The sequence below is a fragment of the Gobio gobio genome, assembly GCF_949357685.1.
Source record: "Gobio gobio genome assembly, chromosome: 22".
Classification (NCBI taxonomy): Eukaryota; Metazoa; Chordata; class Actinopteri; order Cypriniformes; family Gobionidae; genus Gobio; species Gobio gobio.
In genome coordinates, this window is record NC_137118.1 from 9,127,160 (window position 1) to 9,148,618 (window position 21,459).

General features: G+C 37.0%; 1 protein-coding gene across 1 annotated transcript in view; it reads left to right on the forward strand.

Annotated features, from left to right (window-relative positions):
- The window catches only part of trim3b (tripartite motif containing 3b), a 44,646-nt gene that overhangs the window by 15,285 nt on the left and 7,902 nt on the right, over positions 1 to 21,459 (forward strand). The window contains exons 3-9 of the mRNA XM_079803913.1: positions 12,318 to 12,499; positions 16,692 to 16,932; positions 17,322 to 17,473; positions 18,691 to 18,871; positions 18,948 to 19,680; positions 19,785 to 19,888; positions 20,057 to 20,224. Of these exons, the coding sequence (XP_079660039.1) occupies positions 12,354 to 12,499; positions 16,692 to 16,932; positions 17,322 to 17,473; positions 18,691 to 18,871; positions 18,948 to 19,680; positions 19,785 to 19,888; positions 20,057 to 20,224 (1,725 nt within the window). The 5' untranslated portion in view covers positions 12,318 to 12,353. The remainder of the gene's footprint in view (positions 1 to 12,317; positions 12,500 to 16,691; positions 16,933 to 17,321; positions 17,474 to 18,690; positions 18,872 to 18,947; positions 19,681 to 19,784; positions 19,889 to 20,056; positions 20,225 to 21,459) is intronic.

The window sequence follows — 21,459 nt, forward strand, 5'->3', positions numbered from 1 at the left end:
GTCGACATAACTGAGCGCTTTAATAATGTCTATATTTTATAGCCTGAGCTATAAAAGAACAACCACTGAAAAAAATCTCTTTGGTGAAATCAACTCATGAATGCAAGAATTAACATAGTAGACCTCTAAACTCAAAGCTATCTATCATGGAGATCACAAATGTACAAAATGCTTTTTCACTCACAGTTTATCTGTCTTTAACTTCTCTTTTACTCAAGTTACAGCATGTATTCTCCCATATACAAAAAAAAAAATCCAAGATCAAGAAGTCCCATTGTGTAGCTCTATTCTCCCAAATCTGTGTAATGACCAGTACAAGACCGTGACATAGGTAGAGCAAGATCTTTTCTTTCCCTGTGTTGAATCCCGCTCTCTCTCTCTCTCTCTCTCTCTCTCTCCTGCCTGCGGTATCCTGACAGCATTCTGTTGAGTCATGTTTCCTGCGGCACGAGTACCTCTCCCTCTCTGCAATTGCAGTGACATGCTGAATTACATAACTGGACACAGTAAGAGGACGGTGCCTGAAGGCTCCATCTGAGCCGAGTGGACCAGACGTAGCGGCATCTTATTACACTTTATGTAAAGATTAATTAATGCAGTTACCAGGAAACTTTAATTACACTTTACCGTCTGTGCTGTATGGGAGAGCGCCATATGTTTGGCTATTACATATAATATATGAAGATAATACTTAGAAATTAATTATCTATTGTAACTTTTTCTGTTTGAGCTTGGAAGAATGGAACTAATTCTGGTTTGCGATGGAGTTTCCCACAGCGCTGTCCCATGCTGTCTGAGTTCATCGCAGCCACCAATCTACAAGCTTGGAGAAGATATGGCCAGTGCAAAACCCCTGACTGATGATATTAGCCCGCTTAGAAGGACAGGAAATTGCAGTGGATGGACGTTCAAGGTTTCAATTGGCGAGATCTGGTTAAACAAAATTCCCTCCTTTTAAGGGTTAGTCAATTCTGGGTGCCTCTACATGGGTGCAAGTAGGGTTGGTATCATTTGAATTTTAACGATTCCGATTCTGCTTATCGATTCCTAATTTCAATTCCAATTTTCCAAAAAAAAAACTTAGATATCATTTACATTTATTCTAAGTCTTATTGTAAAACATTTCATAGGAGCTGAATACCATGAACACAAATCAACAGGCTAAGAACACTTACACAAGGAACTTTTGCCTATGGTTTAAAAATACCAGAGGAAAAACAACTAGCCTAATATACATTTCAAGCATTATTAAAGACAATTAAACACTCAGTAATTAAAAAAAGAACAAATAAATACAATTGTGCAAAGATATAAATATAGAAAGAAATACACATTTTCAGGTATTCAGGTACAGAAACACTGCACTTTATGAATAAAATATAGGCTATACATTACAAATAGTTCTGTCTAGAAGAGCGAGTGAGCTATCTCGTTGTCTTTTGTTTGATTAATGTTGTCATAGAGACGGCATCCGGAAAATCTGCCGTCACTTTATCACTGCGCGGATCACACAGATTACACATATACGGTTTCATCTTTTCTTCTCAACTGTCTTAAGACATAACCAACTGTGTTTACGAGAATATTTTGACATATTTTGTGTGTATTTGTCTGTTCGTGTGCTGTGAAAAAAGACGGAAGAGAACTCGGTTTATTATCGCGACTTCGCGAGAAGCCGTTCTGTGTGCACGTGTGTGTGTGTCTGTGGCACAGAATGTTTAAAATCACCTTTTAAAGGGTTAGTTCACCCAAAAATGAAAATAATGTCATTCATTACTCACCCTCATGCCGTTCCACACCCGCAAGACCTCCGTTCATCTTCAGAACACAAATTAAGATATTTTTGTTGAAATCTGAAGGCTCAGTGAGACCTGCATAGGGAGCAAAGCAATTTACACTCTCAAGATCCATTAGTGTTCTAAAAACATATTTAAATCCGTTCATGTGAGTACAGTGGTTCAATATTAATATAAAGCGACAAAAATATTTTTGGTGCACCAAAAAAACCTAAATAACAACTTATATTGTGATAACCGATTTCAAAACAATGCTTCATGAAGCTTCGGAGTGTATCGAATCAGTCGATTCAGTGGTTCGGAGTGCCAAAATCACATGATTTCAGCAGTTTGGTGGTTTGACACGCGATCCGAATCATGATTCGATTTGCTGATTCGATACGCTCCGAAGCTTCATGAAGCATTGTTTTGAAATCGGCTATCACTATACAAGTCGTTATTTAGGTTTTTTTGGCGCACCAAAAATATTATCGTCACTTTATAATATTAATGTTGAACCACTGTACTCACATGAACGGATTTAACCCTCTGGTGCTCTTCGTTTAGGAGTTGCATTGGTTGTCTTCCCGGTCATAAGTGACCGGACACCTAAAAATGTAACTTTCTCCACCTCAGTAAAACCAATGCTATTTATTTTTCTTCAATAATATTTTTTCTTTTTAATTTTGTATTTTGAGATGATTTGATGGTATTTTTTAATATTTATGCAATAATTATGGTCTATTTTTGGCATTGAAGATTTATTTTATTTTTTTTTCATTATTGTAGTATTTCAGGTTAAAATAGAGACTAGGCCTTCAAAATAAATTTTTTGAAGGCAGATTAGCACCCTCTTTTGGAATTATTTAAGAAATTGTGGTCTCTATGGAGAGGCTTGAGAATTCCCTAGTTCTCTTTTGAACACATTTAATGATTTTTTTTTTGTAGATGGATTTGAATATATATATTTAAAAAATCTCAAAGACTAGTTATTATAAAGTTTTAGATATTTTTTGTTTGTTAGAAATATAGATTTTTTTCTGTGAATTTGTATTTTTGCAGATATCCCATTCATTTCCCATGGTGATCATTTTTGACCGAAGAGCACAAGTGGGAGTATTCTTTTTTTTACGACCACTTAGCATGCTCGAATCATGCCCTCAATTTTTGTGTGTTTACATACCTAATGCTAGGAAAGTCACCAAGTTTCATATTCTGATGAAGCTGTGTTTTTTTTTTTTTTTAATTCAAAATGTGGTTCATAGGTTCAGTTTTTCATAGGTGTGTGTGTGTGTGTGTGAGTGGATGTGTCAATATCAAACTCTTGATGTTTTAGAGTGTCACCCCTTTACTGTACTTTTTTTCAGCATTGTAGATTGTACGCACAAATATTCAGAGAATTTTTGTGTTTTTGCTGATTTCCCATTAATTTCCTATGGTCGGTCATTTATGACCGAAGACAATGAACGCTACTTTTTTTTTTACGACCAATTAGCATGCTCGAATCATGACCCCAATTTTTGTGTGTGTTTAAATACCTAATGCTAGAAAAGTCAGCAAGTTTCATATCATTACGATAAAGTAGTGATTTTTAAAATTTCAAAACAGAAAATTTTCCGGTAAGAAATGACCGAAGAGCACCAGAGGGTTAAATATGTTTTTAGTACATTAATGGATCTTGAGAGAGGAAATTTCTTTGCTCCCTATGGAGGCCTCACTGAGCCCTCGGATTTCAACAAAAATATCTTCATTTGTGTTCCGAAGATGAACGGAGGTCTTACGGGTGTGGAACGGCATGAGGGTGAGGAATAAATGACATTATTTTAAATTTTGGGTGAACTAACCCTTTAATGTGCGCACATTTTGGATGTGCGCAGGTCACGGAAAACAGCGTGCGAGTCTTTTCCGCACACAAGAACGATAAGTGGAACCGAAATGCGCATTTCTTATCGAATCACCGGTTCTAAAATGGAACCGGTTCTCGATACCCATCCCTAGGTGCAAGCGGACAATATTTATAATGACGGCCCATATCGCTGTTGAAAAAAACAGCATATACTGGTTAGGTATATTTTGAAGCATGGCAGCTGATTTAAACTGGTCCTTAGCTGGTCATGAGCTGGTTTAAGATGGTCAAGTGCTGGTCCTAAACTGGCCCTAAGAAACTAGCTCCAGCTCAGGACCAGCTTAAACCAGCTCATGACCAACCAAGGACCAGCATAATCCAGCTCAAACCAGCTGCCATCCTTTAAAACATACCTAACCAACATATGCTGTTTTTTTCAACAGGGATCAACCACTCTTATCACAAAGATCACAAATATACAGCCTCTTTTTTCATTGCAGAGTTTCTCTGTCTTTAATTTCCTTTTTACACAAGTTACAGCATGTATTCTCCCATATATACGAAAACCACACCACATGATTAAAGTCCAGCTTCATTTGTGCCTGTTGTGTTGGTGCAAGTTTGGAGAAGCGGCGTCAGTTAGAGGTGTGGGTGTTTTCTGAAAACCAGCCGCCGTGGGAGAAATCAGACAGTCAATCCCTCCAGATTAATGACAGTTGATGTTTTCCATCTAATCTCCATCCGCTCAGATTTCTGAAAGTCATCCACTCAGAATGTTTTAAAAATCTATTTTAAACAAATAAATAATTACATACACAAATATGCAAAACTAATTATATATTTTTTTCTTTTCCATGAAAACAGGTATTGGAATTCATAATCCTACAATCTGGAGTCACTCCACCCAGTTGAAATGACATCATTTCTTATATAACCATCGTACCGAGTGATTTTTTTAAAAGACTTTATATGTCAGTCAGTTCACAAGCAAGCAACATCAGGGCAATATCCTGAGCTAAATCAAGATTAACATTCATTTTGTTGGTTTTTGTCATGTTAAAATAGTTGAAACACAAAGGGAATTTAAATAAACTCACAGAAATGAAACACTTTTCATTATTTACTTTTACTCACTTTAAAAGCAGCTTCACCCTTTAGAAGCAGGTGCACGGTGAACTTTACAGTTTTACGGCACGCTACAAGTCTTTTTATATAATCATTATTGTTTATTGTTCATCAGAAGCTTACACACACACACACACACACACACACACACACACACACACACACACACACACACACACACACACACACACACACACACACACACACACACACACACACACACACACACACACACACACAATGCACTAAAAAGCTGGCATTCAACTTAAATCCTCTCCCTTTCCCAACCCACCCAATCTGTCTGTAGGAATTGTTTCTCTGTGAGGCAATCCATGCCTTTGGGAAGATAACATTGAACGGCCAATCAGAGCAGAGCTTGTGGGAGGAGCAAAAGCTGTGCATTCATCCTCAGCCAATGGTGTAGCCCAGTAGACGTGGTTTGGCTTTAGCCAGCCGCCCCTTTGTGACATCACAGCTGTTGCTCGGGCAGTGAGAGTGCACTAGGCGTAGGGACAACGAGCAGTGCATTCATCTGGGGAGGGGGGCTAGAAACAGGGAAGGGGATCTGTTGTGCTATTCAGGCCCTACTGAAATCTCAGAAAACAACAATGGGACCTGCCTGAGAAGCATACACTCTGCTTTTGCGTGTAAGTGTGTTTCCTCTTTAACCCTCTATAGTGCGTTTGAGTCTTGCTGTGTGCACGTGAATGGTTGTCAGGGGTTTTTGCGTGTTCACTGGAGCAGTGAAGAGCTGTGGCTTTGAAAGAGAAGAATGCTTTTGTCTCCTGTTTCACATCTGGTCAGAGTTGGAAAGATCTCATGCTTCACTCGTTGTCCTGCTCACACCTATTCTGATTTTACCAGGGTCTTTTACCAGACCCTCATGTGGGAGAGCAGTTAGAATATGTGTTTTGAGGTTGTTTATGGGGTAAATATATATATATATATTTTTAGATGTTCAACTATAGTTTTGGATGTGTAAGTCATGAGTTCTGCATCCCATGGAATGTTTGTGGATGTCAGAAGCAGCTAAATGGGATTTGAGTGTGTTTTGAAAGGTGTATACACATGTGTCATGCACACAGTGACGTGTGGGAGTGCATTGTGGGATAATTTTGTAAGAGGCAGCCTGACACAATTGCTGATTGTTGTTGGCTTCTCTTTTTTTTTTTGAACAATGACACAGTGTTTGGTTTTCTCGTGTTTTGTGGCTGTATCTGGGTCATGATTTCTGACCGGTGGCTTGCTTGACCCAGAAGATCTTGCAGGTCTTGTTTTATTGGAACAGGTGCAATTATGTCAGTCAGCATTTAGAGCAAATCATGTCACTTATAGTGTTTTGGTTGGCATGCATGTGGGTCAGTGACATAACACTGTTTTTATAAAAAAAATGTATAAATTAAAAATATATATTAGGATGATACAACTGTCCTGATATTAAAATTAAGAAAGAAAAAAAACATAAAAACTACTATAAAGTAGTTTTGCTGGTATTAATTTATACTATATACAGTGTGTGTGTGTGTGTGTGTGTGTGTAATGTGTGTGTGTGTGTTTGTGTGTGTAATATATGTATATATGTATTTTTTGATGGATAAATTAAAAATATATATTATATTAGGATGATAAAACTGTTCTGATATTAAAATTAAGAAAGAAAAAAAACATAAAAACTACTAAAAAGTAGTTTTGCTAGTATTAATTTATACTATATACAGTGTGTGTGTGTGTGTGTAATGTGTGTGTGTGTGTGTGTGTGTAATATATGTATATATGTATTTTTTGATGGATAAATTAAAAATATATATTATATTAGGATGATAAAACTGTCCTGATATTATAATTAAGAAAATAAAGAACAAAAATATATAACAATCCTTTATTAAGTAGTTTTGCTATTATTAATTTATACTATATACTGTGTGTGTGTGTGTGGGTGTGTGTGGGTGTGAGAGAGAGAGCGCTTGTATGTATAATGAACAAATTAATGCAATGAACAAAACTGCTTCATTGATTTTAATATTTAAAAAACTTTGCTTGCCAAATCAGTCATGAAGTCCAACCAAAATGCGAAAACATAAATCAGGAAATGATGTCATATAGAGGACCCCTGGAGACCCTCATGACTGTGTCATGGTCAATAACTCAAATGTCATGTGGTCAGACTCCCCAAAAATGTCATATTTATTAATTAATATGTATGTTGTATATAAATAAAAAAATAGCTTTTTGAAAATAATAATGTGTACTATTGTGATGTGTACACTCACATGTATGCAGGTTTTATGGACACTATATGTCATTGTCCATGTAGCAACTGCAGAAAAGGTTGTGCACTTATTTTCAGATGTGTTTCTCATTTCAGACCAGTAAATCTCATTTAGAAATATGCTTTGTATTTTTAGTCACATGATCCTGAATTCTAAGTGTCAGTGTGTATTTGAGCTCCTGTCAGCCCAGATGCCTGCTCTGGCTCCTCTTTCTGTGTTGTGCTCAAGAATCTCAGCCCTCCGCTGCTGGACGTGACCCCTTATTAAGCTTACCCCAGTGAGACATGCGTCTAAATATAGCCTGCATACATCAACACATCAAATCAGAGAGGATGAGGGGGGTTTGGGGGAGGAGGATTTTAGAAGGCGGGAGAGGGGAACTAATATCAGCTATGTTTAACGCTCTCAGGTTACCATCACTCATGAGAGCACATGTCAGTCCTGCAGAAGTATCAGAGCAACCAGAGGCACTGAAGTTAACTGAGAGCAAAACGCTCACTGTCAAAACATGACACAGAGCAGAAGTGAGAGTCTGAAAGTGTGATAATGATATACTGGCCTGCAAACTGATCAAACAGACAATCATTCCGGAATTAAGGGCTTTTTTATGATTTTAGGATTCTGGTTGAGGTATGAATATTGAATCTGGCTTGTAGTGGAGAGTGTGATAAGATGTGTCGTCCCTTAAAGGGTTAGTTCACCCAAAAATGTAATCATTTAAAATGTAGTCGTTCCAAACTTGTAAGACTTTTTTTCATCTTCAAAAAACAAATGAAGATATTTAAAATGAAATCAGAGAGATTTCTGTCCTTCCATTGACAGCTACGCAACTACCACTTTGTTGGTTCAAAAAGTTCATAAAGAGATCGTAAAACTAATCCAAATGAATCGAGCGGTTTAGTCCAAATTTTCTGAAGCGTCACGATCGCTTTATATGATGAATAGATTGAATTTAGGCTTTTATCCACATGTAAACAACATTGATCAGCGAACATAAACAGAAACTCAAATGTGCTTGACACATGAGAACAAACGTGTGCAGACTGTCAGTGTAGGGACAGAAATCTCAGATTTCATTAAAAAGATCTTCATTTCTTGTTCCGAAGATAAACGAAAGTCTTACAGGTTTGGAACAACATGAGTAAATGACACAATTTTCATTTTTGGGTAAACTATCCCTTTAATTTATCAAATTGTGCATAATTTTGGTCACATAATAATTAGATATCCAACCTTTTGTTTCTTCAAAAATGATAGCTGTGGGGTAACATTTGTCAGATGTGTTGATACATGCTGTGTCAGTGGATCAACTAATAATGATAGTAATTTTGCTTCTGAATGTAGAAAATACTTGAAAAAAATACTTGAAATACTTGAAAAATACGCAGAAAATGTTTCACTATATATGTGAAGAATTTGCAACAAAATAAGACATAAACATGGAATTGTGCATTATAGTATTACATTTTCTATTTAAAATGTAAACCATTACACTGACTCCTTAAAGGGATAGTTCACCCAAAAATCCGGGGTGTTAATAAAGGCCTTCTGAAGCGAATCGACGCGTTTGTGTAAGAAAAATATCATCAAGTAAACTTTCGACCGACCGCCTTCCCTGTTCAATTTATGGAAAAATTGTTGAAAGTTCCCCTGCCAATCGAAAGACTAACGCGACCAGGTGCGCTCGTCATGACGTCACGTACGCATCTTGAGTTTCACTTTCAACATTTAACACTTGTCCACAGAAGGCGGTGGGCCGAAAGTTTACTTGAGAAAGTTTTTAATATGGATATTTTTCTTACACAAACGCGTCGATTCGCTTCAGAAGGCCTTTATTAACACCCCGGAGCCGCGTGGAGCAGTTATTTGACGGACAGATGCACTTTTTATGGGCTTCAAAAACAGAGCCACTATTACTGCAATTCTTATGCTTGGATTAGCCTGGACTTTTGTAATATAACTCTGATTTTATTCGTCTGAAAGAAGAATGTCATCTACTCCTTGGATGGCTTGAGGGTGAGTAAATAATGGGCTAATTTTCATTTTTGGGTGAACTATCCCTTTAAAGGATTAGTTCACTTTAAAAAAAAAATGACCCCATGATTTACACCCTCAAGACATCCTATGTGTATATGACTTTCTTCTTTCTGATGAACACAATCAGAGTTATATTAATAAATATCCTGACCAATTGCCTTCCGTATTCATTGCAAAAAGTGTAACACCTCTCGCAGTTCAAAATGCTTACGCCACATCAGACGTCCGATGTCATACGTCGTGCCAGTTACACTTTTTTAAGTTGAGTACGGAAGGCGGTCTGGCAGAAGCTAGATATTTTACTTTATAACGTGTTAAATATGGATATTTCTCTTACACAAACGCATCGCTTCAGAAGGCCTTTATTAACCCCCCGGAGACGCGTGGAGTACGTTTATGATGGATGGATGCACTTTTTTGAGCTTCAAACTCGTGAGCCGCATTCACATAAAGCTTGGAAGCATCAGGATATTTATGAATAGAATTCTGATTGTGTTCATCAGTAAGAAGAAAGTCATATACACATAGGATGTCTTGAGGGTGAGTAAATCATGGGGTAATTTTCATTTCAAAGTAAACTAATCCTTTAAAGGGGTAGCTCACCCAAAAATGTAAATTATCCCATAATTTACTCACCCTCAAGCCATCCTAGGTGTATATGACTTTCTTCTGTAACGCCGAAGATTGACCTCTGACCCGACGCATGACGTATTGATGAACGCAAAAGCGCAAAGGATAGAGCAAAACAAAACAAAACACCGTCATGAATTAGAAGTCTAAAATGAGAATTTTTTAAGAAATATCAGAGCCCTATTTGTTGAACCACACGAGGCGTCTACTCTCACCTAAGCTTACACTACTCCTAGGGGTTTGGGTACACAGCCTTATGGATCACTTTTATGATGGATGGATGCATTTTTTTGGGGCTTCAAAAAATGGTACCACTCACTCCCATTATAACTCTGATTATGTTTGGCTGAAAGGAGAAAGTCATATACACCTAGGATGGCTTGAGGATGAGTAATTTATGGGAACATTTTTGGGTGAGCTATCCCTTCAACATGACACGGGTGTGTCAGTGGACCTCTTTGAAAGACGGTCATATTCTTATGGCCCTATGTTAGATGTTTTCTTTTACGTCCTGCAGTAAAATTAATCCTGAAATATTAGGTTTACCTCTGTCTCATATCTCTTTGCCTAGAGGGCCGCTAAAGTTAAAAGTGGCACAGCATGTACCCACATTGAAAGAGCTTGTAATGGCCTCAGCAGTAGCTCATGTCCTTGTATCAGTACTTATCTCTGTCTGCCCGTTGTTGTTGCAGCTCATCTGGAAAAGTTGCATGAAAATTGTCGATTTGCCTCCACAACTCTGTAATCCAATTTTCTGAGCGCTTCTCTTTTGATGAAATACATCGTGTTGTTTGCTTAGCAGAATAATGGTTATTTTACGTGTGTTAAAGTTGCTGGTTTGGTAGCAGCTCAGCAGGCGTCACTCTCACGTTCTCCTGTTCAATATAGGAGGTCGTCTTCTCTTGCCATTACAATATCTTTTTAAAGGTATACAATTCTGTCCTCATTCACTCACCCTCATGCCAATCCAAACCCATAAGAAACAAATTAAGACATTTTGAATGAAACCTGAAAGCCCATTGAAAGTCCAGGTAACCAAATTTAAAAAGATCCAAAAAGGTCATAAAACAAATCCAAATGATGAATTAAACGGTTTAATCCCAAATTTGTGGAGCGATATGACGAACAGTTTTATTTAGGCTTTTATTTACACCTAAACAATGGGCACATCACAATATGGTATGCATGTTCGTTCATCATATAAAGCGATCATATCTCTTTACAAGACTTGGATCAAACTGGATTTGCTCCTTTATGACCTTTTTGGACCTTTTTTCTAGACTTTCAATGGACAGACAGAAACCTCTCAAGATTAATTAAAAATACCTGCATTTGTGTTTCAAAGATCTCGATACAAAGATTTCGAAGTCTTATAGGATGGAACGACATGATTGTGAGTGAATGACAGAATTTTCCCTTTAAAGGCCAATTCACACTGTACTGACATACACAGAGGTTGCCGACGAACAACAGCAACACACACTTTGTCAGGTTTTGTCAGATCAGTGTGTTTCCTCTGTTGGCATCTTTTGCCGTTGGTCGGCGCTTGTTTTCGAGTCATGGAATGTCTGAGAAGTGATGTATTGTAATCTTTTGATCTGTAGGGCCCTATGAAATTACATTTGTTCCCAAATTCCGTTTTTTCCTTTTAAATATTTCTGGATTCGTTTTTTTATAGTTAAATTAAATTGTAGTAATCAAAAAGCATGTCTAGTTAATTGAAATCATGAAAATTGTACAATTTAACAACAATTTATTAAAAGTGTAACAAAAATGACATGTTTAGGGCCCTATGAAATATGTTTTTTTCTCAAATTCCATTTTATTTTTAGGAAATTGTTTTTTTCTGTTTGAAGTTTTCTGGATTCGAGTTTAATGGTTTAAATTAAAATAAAATGTAATTTCTAAGAGATGTTTTTTTTTTCCCCCCAGAAATTCTGTGTTGTGTATTAATTATTCTGGCAATAAAATGATGGTCAGACATACAGCATATTTTTCTGGCATACAACATAAATGTTATTTATCTTTTAATAATATGAAATTTAAAAAATTATTTGTCATAGTAAAACATTTTTTTTTAAATAATAATTCATTATTATTACTATCATTAGTGTTATTATTATTATTATTATTATTATTATTATTATTATTATATTAGTGTTGTTATTATTATTATTATTGAGACGTAACTAAATTCTACTGTACAACAGTAATATATTTGTCATGATTTCATCTTTTATTTTGACGGGTTGCCGTGAAGACCTTTTGAGTTTCTGTGTGTTTATGATATGACGATAGTTTTTCTCAAATGAAAAGGTAAAATGCTCATGAAGTGACTCTCAGAGCGGCTTTGGAGATGAAGTTCTTGCATTCATGTCCTCATATAGTGATGCTGACTGACTAGTCTATATTGCCATTACTGACCTGCTCTTTATTTATTCATCAATTTTTTATAAAATTCCATGAAATTACGTGTTCTACAGTGCGATTCCATCCTCTTTCCGCATCGCGCCCTACATACGTCACACTGTGCAGTGTGAATTGGCCTTAAAATGTGCCTCTTCATCATTTAAAACTGTTTTTTTTTTTCCCTGTTGGAAGACTTTTAATAACTTAGCATCTTCTTCATTTCAGGTTAAGGTGTGTCCTGGCCCTCGGCCCCGTCTGTGGATGTCTGTCACCATGGCGAAGTTTGAGACCGGCCGCACAAGCCCAGTGGTCCGCCAGATAGATAAGCAGTTCCTGGTGTGTAGTATCTGTCTGGACCACTACCACAACCCCAAAGTCCTGCCCTGCCTGCACACCTTCTGCGAGAGGTCTGTATTTGTTGCTAATGTTATTATATTGTAGATAGAGAGAGAACAGGAAATGATGGGGAGGAGATCCGTTAATGACGCGAGCCACACTTGAACTCATATTTCCCACATGAGCACCACGGCGCTTGAGCATATTAAAATGAATGCTCACGGTCAGGGATGTGCACAGGGGGGTTGCTCAGGTTGCCCATATGCCCTTCTGGACTCACGTTGCCCTTCTGAGGTGGAAAAAAATTAATTAAAAATCGTACAATGGATGCAGAATTTGACACTTCCATATTCGAGCCCCCGTCCGAAAGTGAAAGGCAGTAGGGGGAAAGGGCAAACTCTGTTTCCGTGGCTGCACGCAACCGGCACCTGAGCTGAGCCTGCATGAGCTTTGATTATGGGGCGTGTTTCAACCGAGCCAGGAAAGACCTCAATTGGATAGACCCACAACCAATCAGAGCAACGGAGCGACGCGTAACGTTAGTTGTCAAATGTCAACAGAACTCAACTGCACTGTGTTGCCAAGTCCGTGTTTTTCTCCATGTCCGCGGGTTGAAGCGACCCCAATTATGTGATTATATAAACCCAGGAATGCGAATTTTAGCAGGCAACCTTGCCAAAATAACATATTTTGCCAACCATACGCCATTTTTTTCCGGAGAACACCCCGGAAAGTTATTGTTTTGGGCTATAGTTTTGAGTAGCAATTGTGCGCGACATTGCAAAAACACTTGGAAACCCTGTCTGCACGCACGCTGGATTAAGTAACGTTACAAGAAAAAGATGAGTGTAAACGATCTTTGCCAGTAATAAAATTATTTAAGGATACACAGAGTACTTACCAACACGATCATCGTTTCTGAGAGAAATAGTGAAGGTGAATGCATATACGAACAAGTTCTCCGTTTAGGATTAGAACAAATTCAACCCAAGAGCCTTCGATGACGTGGATGATTACGTTACTGTTTATCATCTGTCCATCATCGTCTAAAGCCCGCCCTGACAATTTCATTGGTCCGAACAGTTTCTGTTCGGGCATAATTACTCCTCTATGGAGCGAGTCCAGACCGAATTGCCCGAGCAAAAAAAATTGTGGGCGGGGCTAAATTCGGCTGGCATCCAGGCTAATCAAGTTTTATAAAATGAATTAAAATCTTCATAAATCCAGGATCAGTTTGCCACGTTTATACTAAATTATCAGACAGATAGCTTGCAGACAAGCAGCCTAGGCTACTATGTTTTTGGTAGGCATTAGGCAAACTAAGCTACATGTCTGCTGATAGTTAGTTTCTCACATTTCGTTTTAGCAAGAAGAATGAATGATGGAAGTAATGCATCACATTAATTATTTTTTTCAAAATGGTTAAATGCCTAAATCCTATCACTATTTTGGGTATTGTTTGAAGCCAAGATGCCCACTGAAAAGAGGCGGATTCAGGAGAGGGAGAGACGATTCAGGGAGACAGCAAAGGGCAGCACATAACTGCAGGGTTGGCTGCGAAAAAGCCAACCAGCAGGTGATACAGAGACTTTGCACTGTGATAAAGAAGACATGACATGACATGACACTGTGTAGGTGAATTGATTAATTAATCAGACTCATATTTTAGCCTACTAATGGCAATGTTTCATAATTACATTCCATTTAAGATGAGGAGGAGCAGTCACATGTTGGGATTTTCATGACTCAAGTCATGTTTTTCTGTTATTATTAGTAGTAGGGGAGAGCGGGGCACAACCTAACGCTTTTTTGAATTTCTCAGTTTGTGTAAATCCACTTGGGTATTGGGTGAGTATTTATTGTTTCCCACATTAATTGCACTCATGTCTAGTACAATTATGTGGTTTTGTTTCATTAATACAGTGTATACTTTTTTCTTGATTTACCCCGAAAGAATGGAAGTGAAATGTGACAACATGCCCCATAGGTGGGGTACATTGTAACATGACCAAATAACAGCTTAAAATGTTACCTGATATAATCAAAAAAATATACAAGACAAACTAAAATATTTTGTCAACAAAATACAATTATTAACTTTTTTAAATAAAATAATGGCATTTTTTAATCATTAAAAATATAAGCATTTTTGAGTTTGACTACAAACACATCGCTAAATACAGCTATACAGCATAATAATTCAAAACATAATAATAATTAATCATTTCTGAACATTAACTCATTATTCACCCATTATTCACCCTTTTCTCATGTTTTTTCAAAAGAATTCATAAAAGTATAGAATATAATGGCATATTTCTAATAGGGGCTCATTGTAACGCAGTGTTACAACACACCCCACCTGAACTGGGATTTAAATCGTGGCTTGTGTCTTCTGCTGTTAGATCAGCATTAAAGAACGATCTGGTAGTTGGTAGGGGAGTGCCCTTTTTTTAGGTCAGAGCAACTGCCCCTCAAAATTCCTGTGCACGTCCCTGCTCACGGTTTTAATAACATGCTTAGTGATTGAAGCATAGATCAGTTGGTAACCTTTTGTTAGGATTGCATGAACTTTGTTTACTTACTGCTGACAATCCTTGGTCGCTACCACAAATGTTTCCTTCTGGATAGATGGCACGAGATGTGTGCAGTGTGACCATGAGACTATCTGTGTCTTTATTTGTCTCTTCGGGTGTTTTGTGCTTTGTATCTGTGGGGTTGAAATCTGTGGGGTGTTTCCCCTGTGATTGTTCGTGTTGTGACTGAAATTTCAGCAACACTTGCCCTCCTAGCCTTCTCGCCCTCACTCTGTCTCTCAGGAGTACATCATTTATGAAACGTGAGATACACTGCACACTGTTTCTTATGCTCATGGAGTCTTTATTTGAGCTCATTTACAGTAAAACAGTAATACAGTTTAAATAACTGTTCTCTATTTGAATATACTGTATTTTAAACTGTAATTTATTCCTGTGATGCAAAGCTGAATTTTCAGCATTATTACACAAGACTTCAGTGTCACATGATATTTCAGAAATCATTATAATATGCTGATTTAGTGCTCAAGAAATATTTCTTATTATAATCCATGTTTAAAACATTGTGCTGCTTAATATTTTAGTTTTTATCAAGATTCTTTGATGAACAGAAACTTAAAAAAACAGCATTTTTGTAATAGAAATATTTTGTACATTTATCTTTGCTGTAAGTTTAAAGCTTCCTATATAAAAAAATTCTACTAGCCCCTTTTGAAAGTGTATGTTAATAGTTGTTGATATCTGTTTTTCAAAGATGCGTTTACATTAAAGGCGAAGTGTGTAATATATGATGTTAAAGGGGTCATGAACTGCGTTGTTTTATTGTTTTATGATGTTTCCTGGGGTGCACTTATAATGTTAGAATGCTTTTTACATCAAAAATTGTCATAATTTATAAATAAAAGGCATTTTTCCTACCCTGATTTTAGCCCTCTGCTCTGAACGCTCTGTTTTAAGGGGCGTGTCCGCTGTGAGAGTTCAATATAAACACCCACTGCTGTGATTGGCTAACGTCTTTGCATTTGAAATAGTCTTACTCTCTCTTTTAGATCGTTTTTACAATTACAGCTCTCATGGTTAACTAATCGTGAAAAGTGTTGCATTACATTTAGATCTATGGTATTATATTAAGATCTGGTGTCAATAAAAGCTTTTCTTTGACTAACAAGGAGGTTTTCAGCTCCGAAACTTACAGGATATTCTTATATCACGATTAACTTTTATATATCAAAGGCTGAAAGAAAAGTTGATTTCTCAATTCATGACCCCTTTAAAATACATTATCCTATTCCTATTTAAAGGGATAGTTCTCATAAAAACGGATATTCTGTCACCATTTACTCACCCTCTGGTCTTGTAAAACCTGTATGACTTACTTTCTTCTGTAGAACACAAAGGGAGTTATTTAAAGCAAAATATATGTTATTAACTACTGTTATTTCAGTCGTTGTCTCACACAAAGGTATCGAGTGACTCTAGAATATGTGCATGAGTCATATGGATTACTTTTATGATTTCTTATTATAGTATTTGTCATTTGTGGAGCTTGACAGTCCTTGGTCTCCATCTATTCTCATTGTTAGGAAAACGGCAATGTGAACATTCTTCAAAATATTTCCTTTTGTGTTCCACATGTCATTCACACAACACAAGGAGGGTAAAAAACAGCGACTGATCATTGTGTCTGCGGTTGTTAATCATGTCTGTGCTTCTCTCTATCTCACAGGTGCCTACAAAACTACATTCCCGCTCAGTCTTTGACACTGTCCTGCCCGGTGTGCAGACAGACCTCCATCTTGCCTGAGAAAGGTGTGGCGGCACTACAGAACAACTTCTTCATCACAAACCTCATGGAGGTGCTGCAGAGAGACCCAGAATGTTCTCGGCCGGAGGCCTGCAGCGTGCTGGAGTCTGTCAGCGCAGCAGCCGCTGGGAAACCGCTCTCCTGCCCCAATCACGAGGGCAAGGTACGCCTCTTACCATCTGATGATGAAACCGAATTTGGCAACACTTGGTTGGAACATGGAGAAACCATAAAAAACAAGGTTGTTGGTAAAATCGTGGCCAGAGCGTAGAAATGTCTGTACAGCTGTAATAAAGAAATTCCTTTACCACCACTGATTTCTCTACATTTAAGCCAATTTTTCATTGGCAGAGGCTACTGTGTCACTTTCTCCTCATTGTCCTTGCTCTTTCCTCTGAAACACACCTAAAAGCTACCAGCTTCTTTCCTTTATGTCTTCAAAGTCATAATACATGTGTGTTTACGCTGTTCAGGCCTGTTAGCATACATTAGCTCCCTTTGATAAACCATTAGGATGCTGAATGAAATGGTTGCTCACTGGTGCCCCTGCAGGTGATGGAGTTTTACTGCGAGTCGTGTGAGACGGCCATGTGCCTGGACTGCACAGAGGGAGAACACCGGGAGCATGTGACTGTTCCACTGCGGGATGTTCTAGAACAGCACAAAGCAGTGCTAAAGAACCAGCTGGATGCTATACGCAACAGGTACATGTGCAGCGTTCGTAATAGTCAGCTGTTATATAAAGTTCATCATCACTTCATCACCAATAATAACAGAGCACACTACATACATATTGCTTTACAGAAATTTTAATTATTATTCATACATGTCATTATTATTATAAAATATTATTATCAAAATGATCATTTCAAAAACATATAATAATAATAGCAATACTAATAATGCTAGCTTCAGATAATTTGTTATAAGTTTATTGTGTGTATGAGTTTTTATGTTTTTAGAAGAAGTCTCTTATGCTCACCAAGGCTGCATTTATTTTATTAAAAAATAAAAAAACAGTGGTATTGTGAAATATTATTAAAATGAAAAATGTTTTCTGGATATATTTTAAAATGTAATTTATTCCTGTGATTTTCAGTATCATTACTCCAGTCTTCAGTTTCACATGATCCTTCAGAAATCATTCTAATATGCTGATTTGATGCTCAAGAAACATTTATGATTATTATCAATGTTGAAAATGTTTTTGACAGTTCAAAAGAACATCATTTATTTTAAACAGAATCTTTTGTAAATGTTGTTATTTTGTGCAATTTTTTTTAATTGTTATTACAATTATGAAAAATATATTTAAAAAAGGCTTTACATTTTATATATATATATATATATATATATATATATATATATATATATATATATATATATATATATATATATATATATATATATATATATATATATATATATATATATATATATATATATATATATATATAATTATTATTATTATTGTTATTTTAAAAATGCATATTGTTTTCATAATTGTAATAACATTAATAATAATATTAATAAAACATATGACAATAATTATATATATATATATAATCATTATTAATATTATTAAATATTTTTAAAAAATAATTTATAATTTTTTCATAATTGTAATAACAGTAATAATAATAATACAACATAAAATAATAAAACATATAATAATAGTTATAATAAAAATAATAAAACGTGTGTATATATATATATATATATTCATTATAATTTTTTATCATTTTTTTATTCTTAATCAATTATTTTAGATATTATTAAAAATGAAGAAAGTCACTTTTACTAGTGACTAAATATAAAACAAAAGTATGCTTTAATAAGCTGTTTAAGAGATGATTGTGAATAATATTGCTGCCTTTTCCATCATTTCTCTGCTAAAATGTGTTCTTTTTTATTTGGTCAGGCTGCCCCAGCTAACAGCGGCCATTGAGCTGGTGAATGAAATCTCTAAACAGCTGATAGAGAGGAAGAACGAAGCAGTCAATGAGATCAACATGACATTCGAGGAGCTCGAGAAGGCATTGCACCAACGCAAGGCTGCGCTCATCAACGACCTGGAGAACATTTGTAGCACCAAGCAGAAGGTCAGCATTTTCCTGATAGGTCAAACAGGTTGTACTCCTATCGCTCTAACGCTCCTTTCTGCTGTGTTCTCTGCAGGTGCTTCAGGCACAGTTATCCTCCCTTCTGCATGGAAAAGAGCACATCCAGAGCAGCTGCAGTTTCACTGAGCAGGCCCTGAACCACGGCAGTGCCACCGAGGTCCTGCTGGTCCAAAAGCAGATGAGTGAGCGGGTGAGCGCCCTCGCCTGCCACGACTTCCCTGAACGGCCGCACGAGAACGCCCACCTGAACTGCCAGATAGAGACGGAGGGCTTGCGGCGCTCCATCCAGAACCTGGGCGTGCTGCTGACGACGGGTGCCGTGGGACACACCAGTGTGGCAACGGGAGAAGGGCTCAGACATGCCCTGGTCGGCCAGCACGTGACTGTAACTGTTACCACTAAGGATAAGGACAGCGAGCTTGTGCGGACCGGTAACGCCGTCCTCCGAGCAGAGATAGCGGGGCAGGACGGAGTGCGGGCGGCGGAGGCAGATGTCGTGGACAATAAAAACGGAACGTATGAGGTAGGGTACACGCTTAAGACTGAAGGGGAGTACTCGTTCTCTTTGATGCTGTATGGACAGCCCGTGCGGGGCAGCCCGTTCAGACTGCGGGCGATAAAGCCGTCGGATGTGCCCCAGTCTCCGGACGATGTGAAAAGGAGGGTTAAATCTCCTAGCGGAACAGGAGGACACATCAGGCAGAAAGCCGTACGGAGACCCTCCAGCATGTACAGCACCACCAAAAAGAAGGAAAACCCCATAGAGGATGAGCTGATTCACAGAGTGGGTAAGAAACTCAGGAAAACAAATATGTGTGTGCACAATAAGAGTAAGATGTTGTTAAATATTATTTTGATTTTGGATGGCTGTGAATTTCCTTTGACCCCTCAGGCTCTCGAGGGAGGGAGAAGGGCGAGTTCACTAACCTACAGGGCATCTCTGCTTCCACTAATGGGAGGGTCATTGTAGCAGACAGCAACAACCAGTGTATACAGGTAAGTCAATGTATAGCAATATAATAAAAAATGATATCGCTTCTAAAGCAATTTAGTGGATATTTTAAGTAATGAACCAATGTGTCACAGTCATTTTACTTGGTATCAATACAGAGATTGATCATTGCAATCAGTGCAAAATTTGATCTTTAGTTTGTTTTTATGAAGGTGTTTACCAATGATGGCCAGTTCAAAGCACGCTTTGGGGTCAGAGGTCGTTCCCCAGGACAACTGCAGAGGCCGACAGGAGTGGCAGTCGACACGAATGGAGACATTATAGTAGCTGATTATGATAACAGATGGATCAGCATCTTCTCCCCTGATGGGAAATTCAAGGTTATTATTTATCATAATTTACAGTATATATACAGTCAAACCAAAAATGATGGTCACAGGACACTTTAGTTCATTTATGTAAGTGAGGATAGCAAAATAAAGTAAACTGTGACATATTATACACAAAAATGATACAACTTTGGGACCAAAATTATTCAGACACTTTGACCTGACCATGTTTTCAAGTTAAGTGTTTTTTCTTTAATTGGTAATGCGACCTTTAACACCACAAACTGAACAAAATTAAGCATTGCTTGGTAATTGGTTGACCTAAATTGGTGTTATCGAATTGTGTAATTAAATTTTACAGCTGATTGGTTGATTGTAATCCATTACATACATTTCTATCAAAGTTATCTGACATAATTAAACTGTGTCAGAACAACTTCTTGATAGAGTTAGTTCTTGTCATATTTTATTACCATTTTCTAAACTATAGCGAATAAGTTGTGATAATGTGAGAAATGTTAAATACATTTTGGTTTGACTATATATACACCGATCAGGCATAATATTATAACCACCTTCCTAATATTGTCTTGGTCCCCCTTTTGCAGCCAAAACGATATTCCCTGTTGCCGGTTCACCACTGTTCCTTCCTTGGACCACTTTTGATAGATACTGAACTATTGACAGCTTTTAAAAAAAAGTAAAAAAAATGTTTGTTAAAACATGGTTTTACAGAGTTCAGCCCATATGCAAGCATTTATTTGTATTGCCATCTACTGGCTATTGATATTTTAGCTTTAAAAAGAAATTAATACCATCATAGGTCACCAAAGTTACCATATTTTTAGGTTTTGGCTCTCTGGACTTGCTGGTATGTTAAAGAAATTAAATATAACATAAAAATAAGCATATTTTACATTAAAAATATGAAACTTTTAGAGGTAAATAAATTCATTAATACCCAAAATCACAAAAAAGGCATAAATTGATGGAATTAATTTTTATCACAGATGGTGATATAACATCTATAATAATAATTTGGAATCACACTTGTGACCTTCGTGCCCAAATGTGTCCACGAGGGCGGGATTAAGGGCTGTTATGCGAGGGTGGCTTGAGGGTTAAGTGATGTTTTTTGAAAACCTAGAATTGGTAGGTTCAGGGTTAGGGGATAGAATATACAGTTTGTACACTATTAAAATCATTATGTCTATTGAATGTCCCCTTAAAACATAAAAACTCAATGCCATGATTGACTAATTTACATTTATTCATTTAGCAGACTT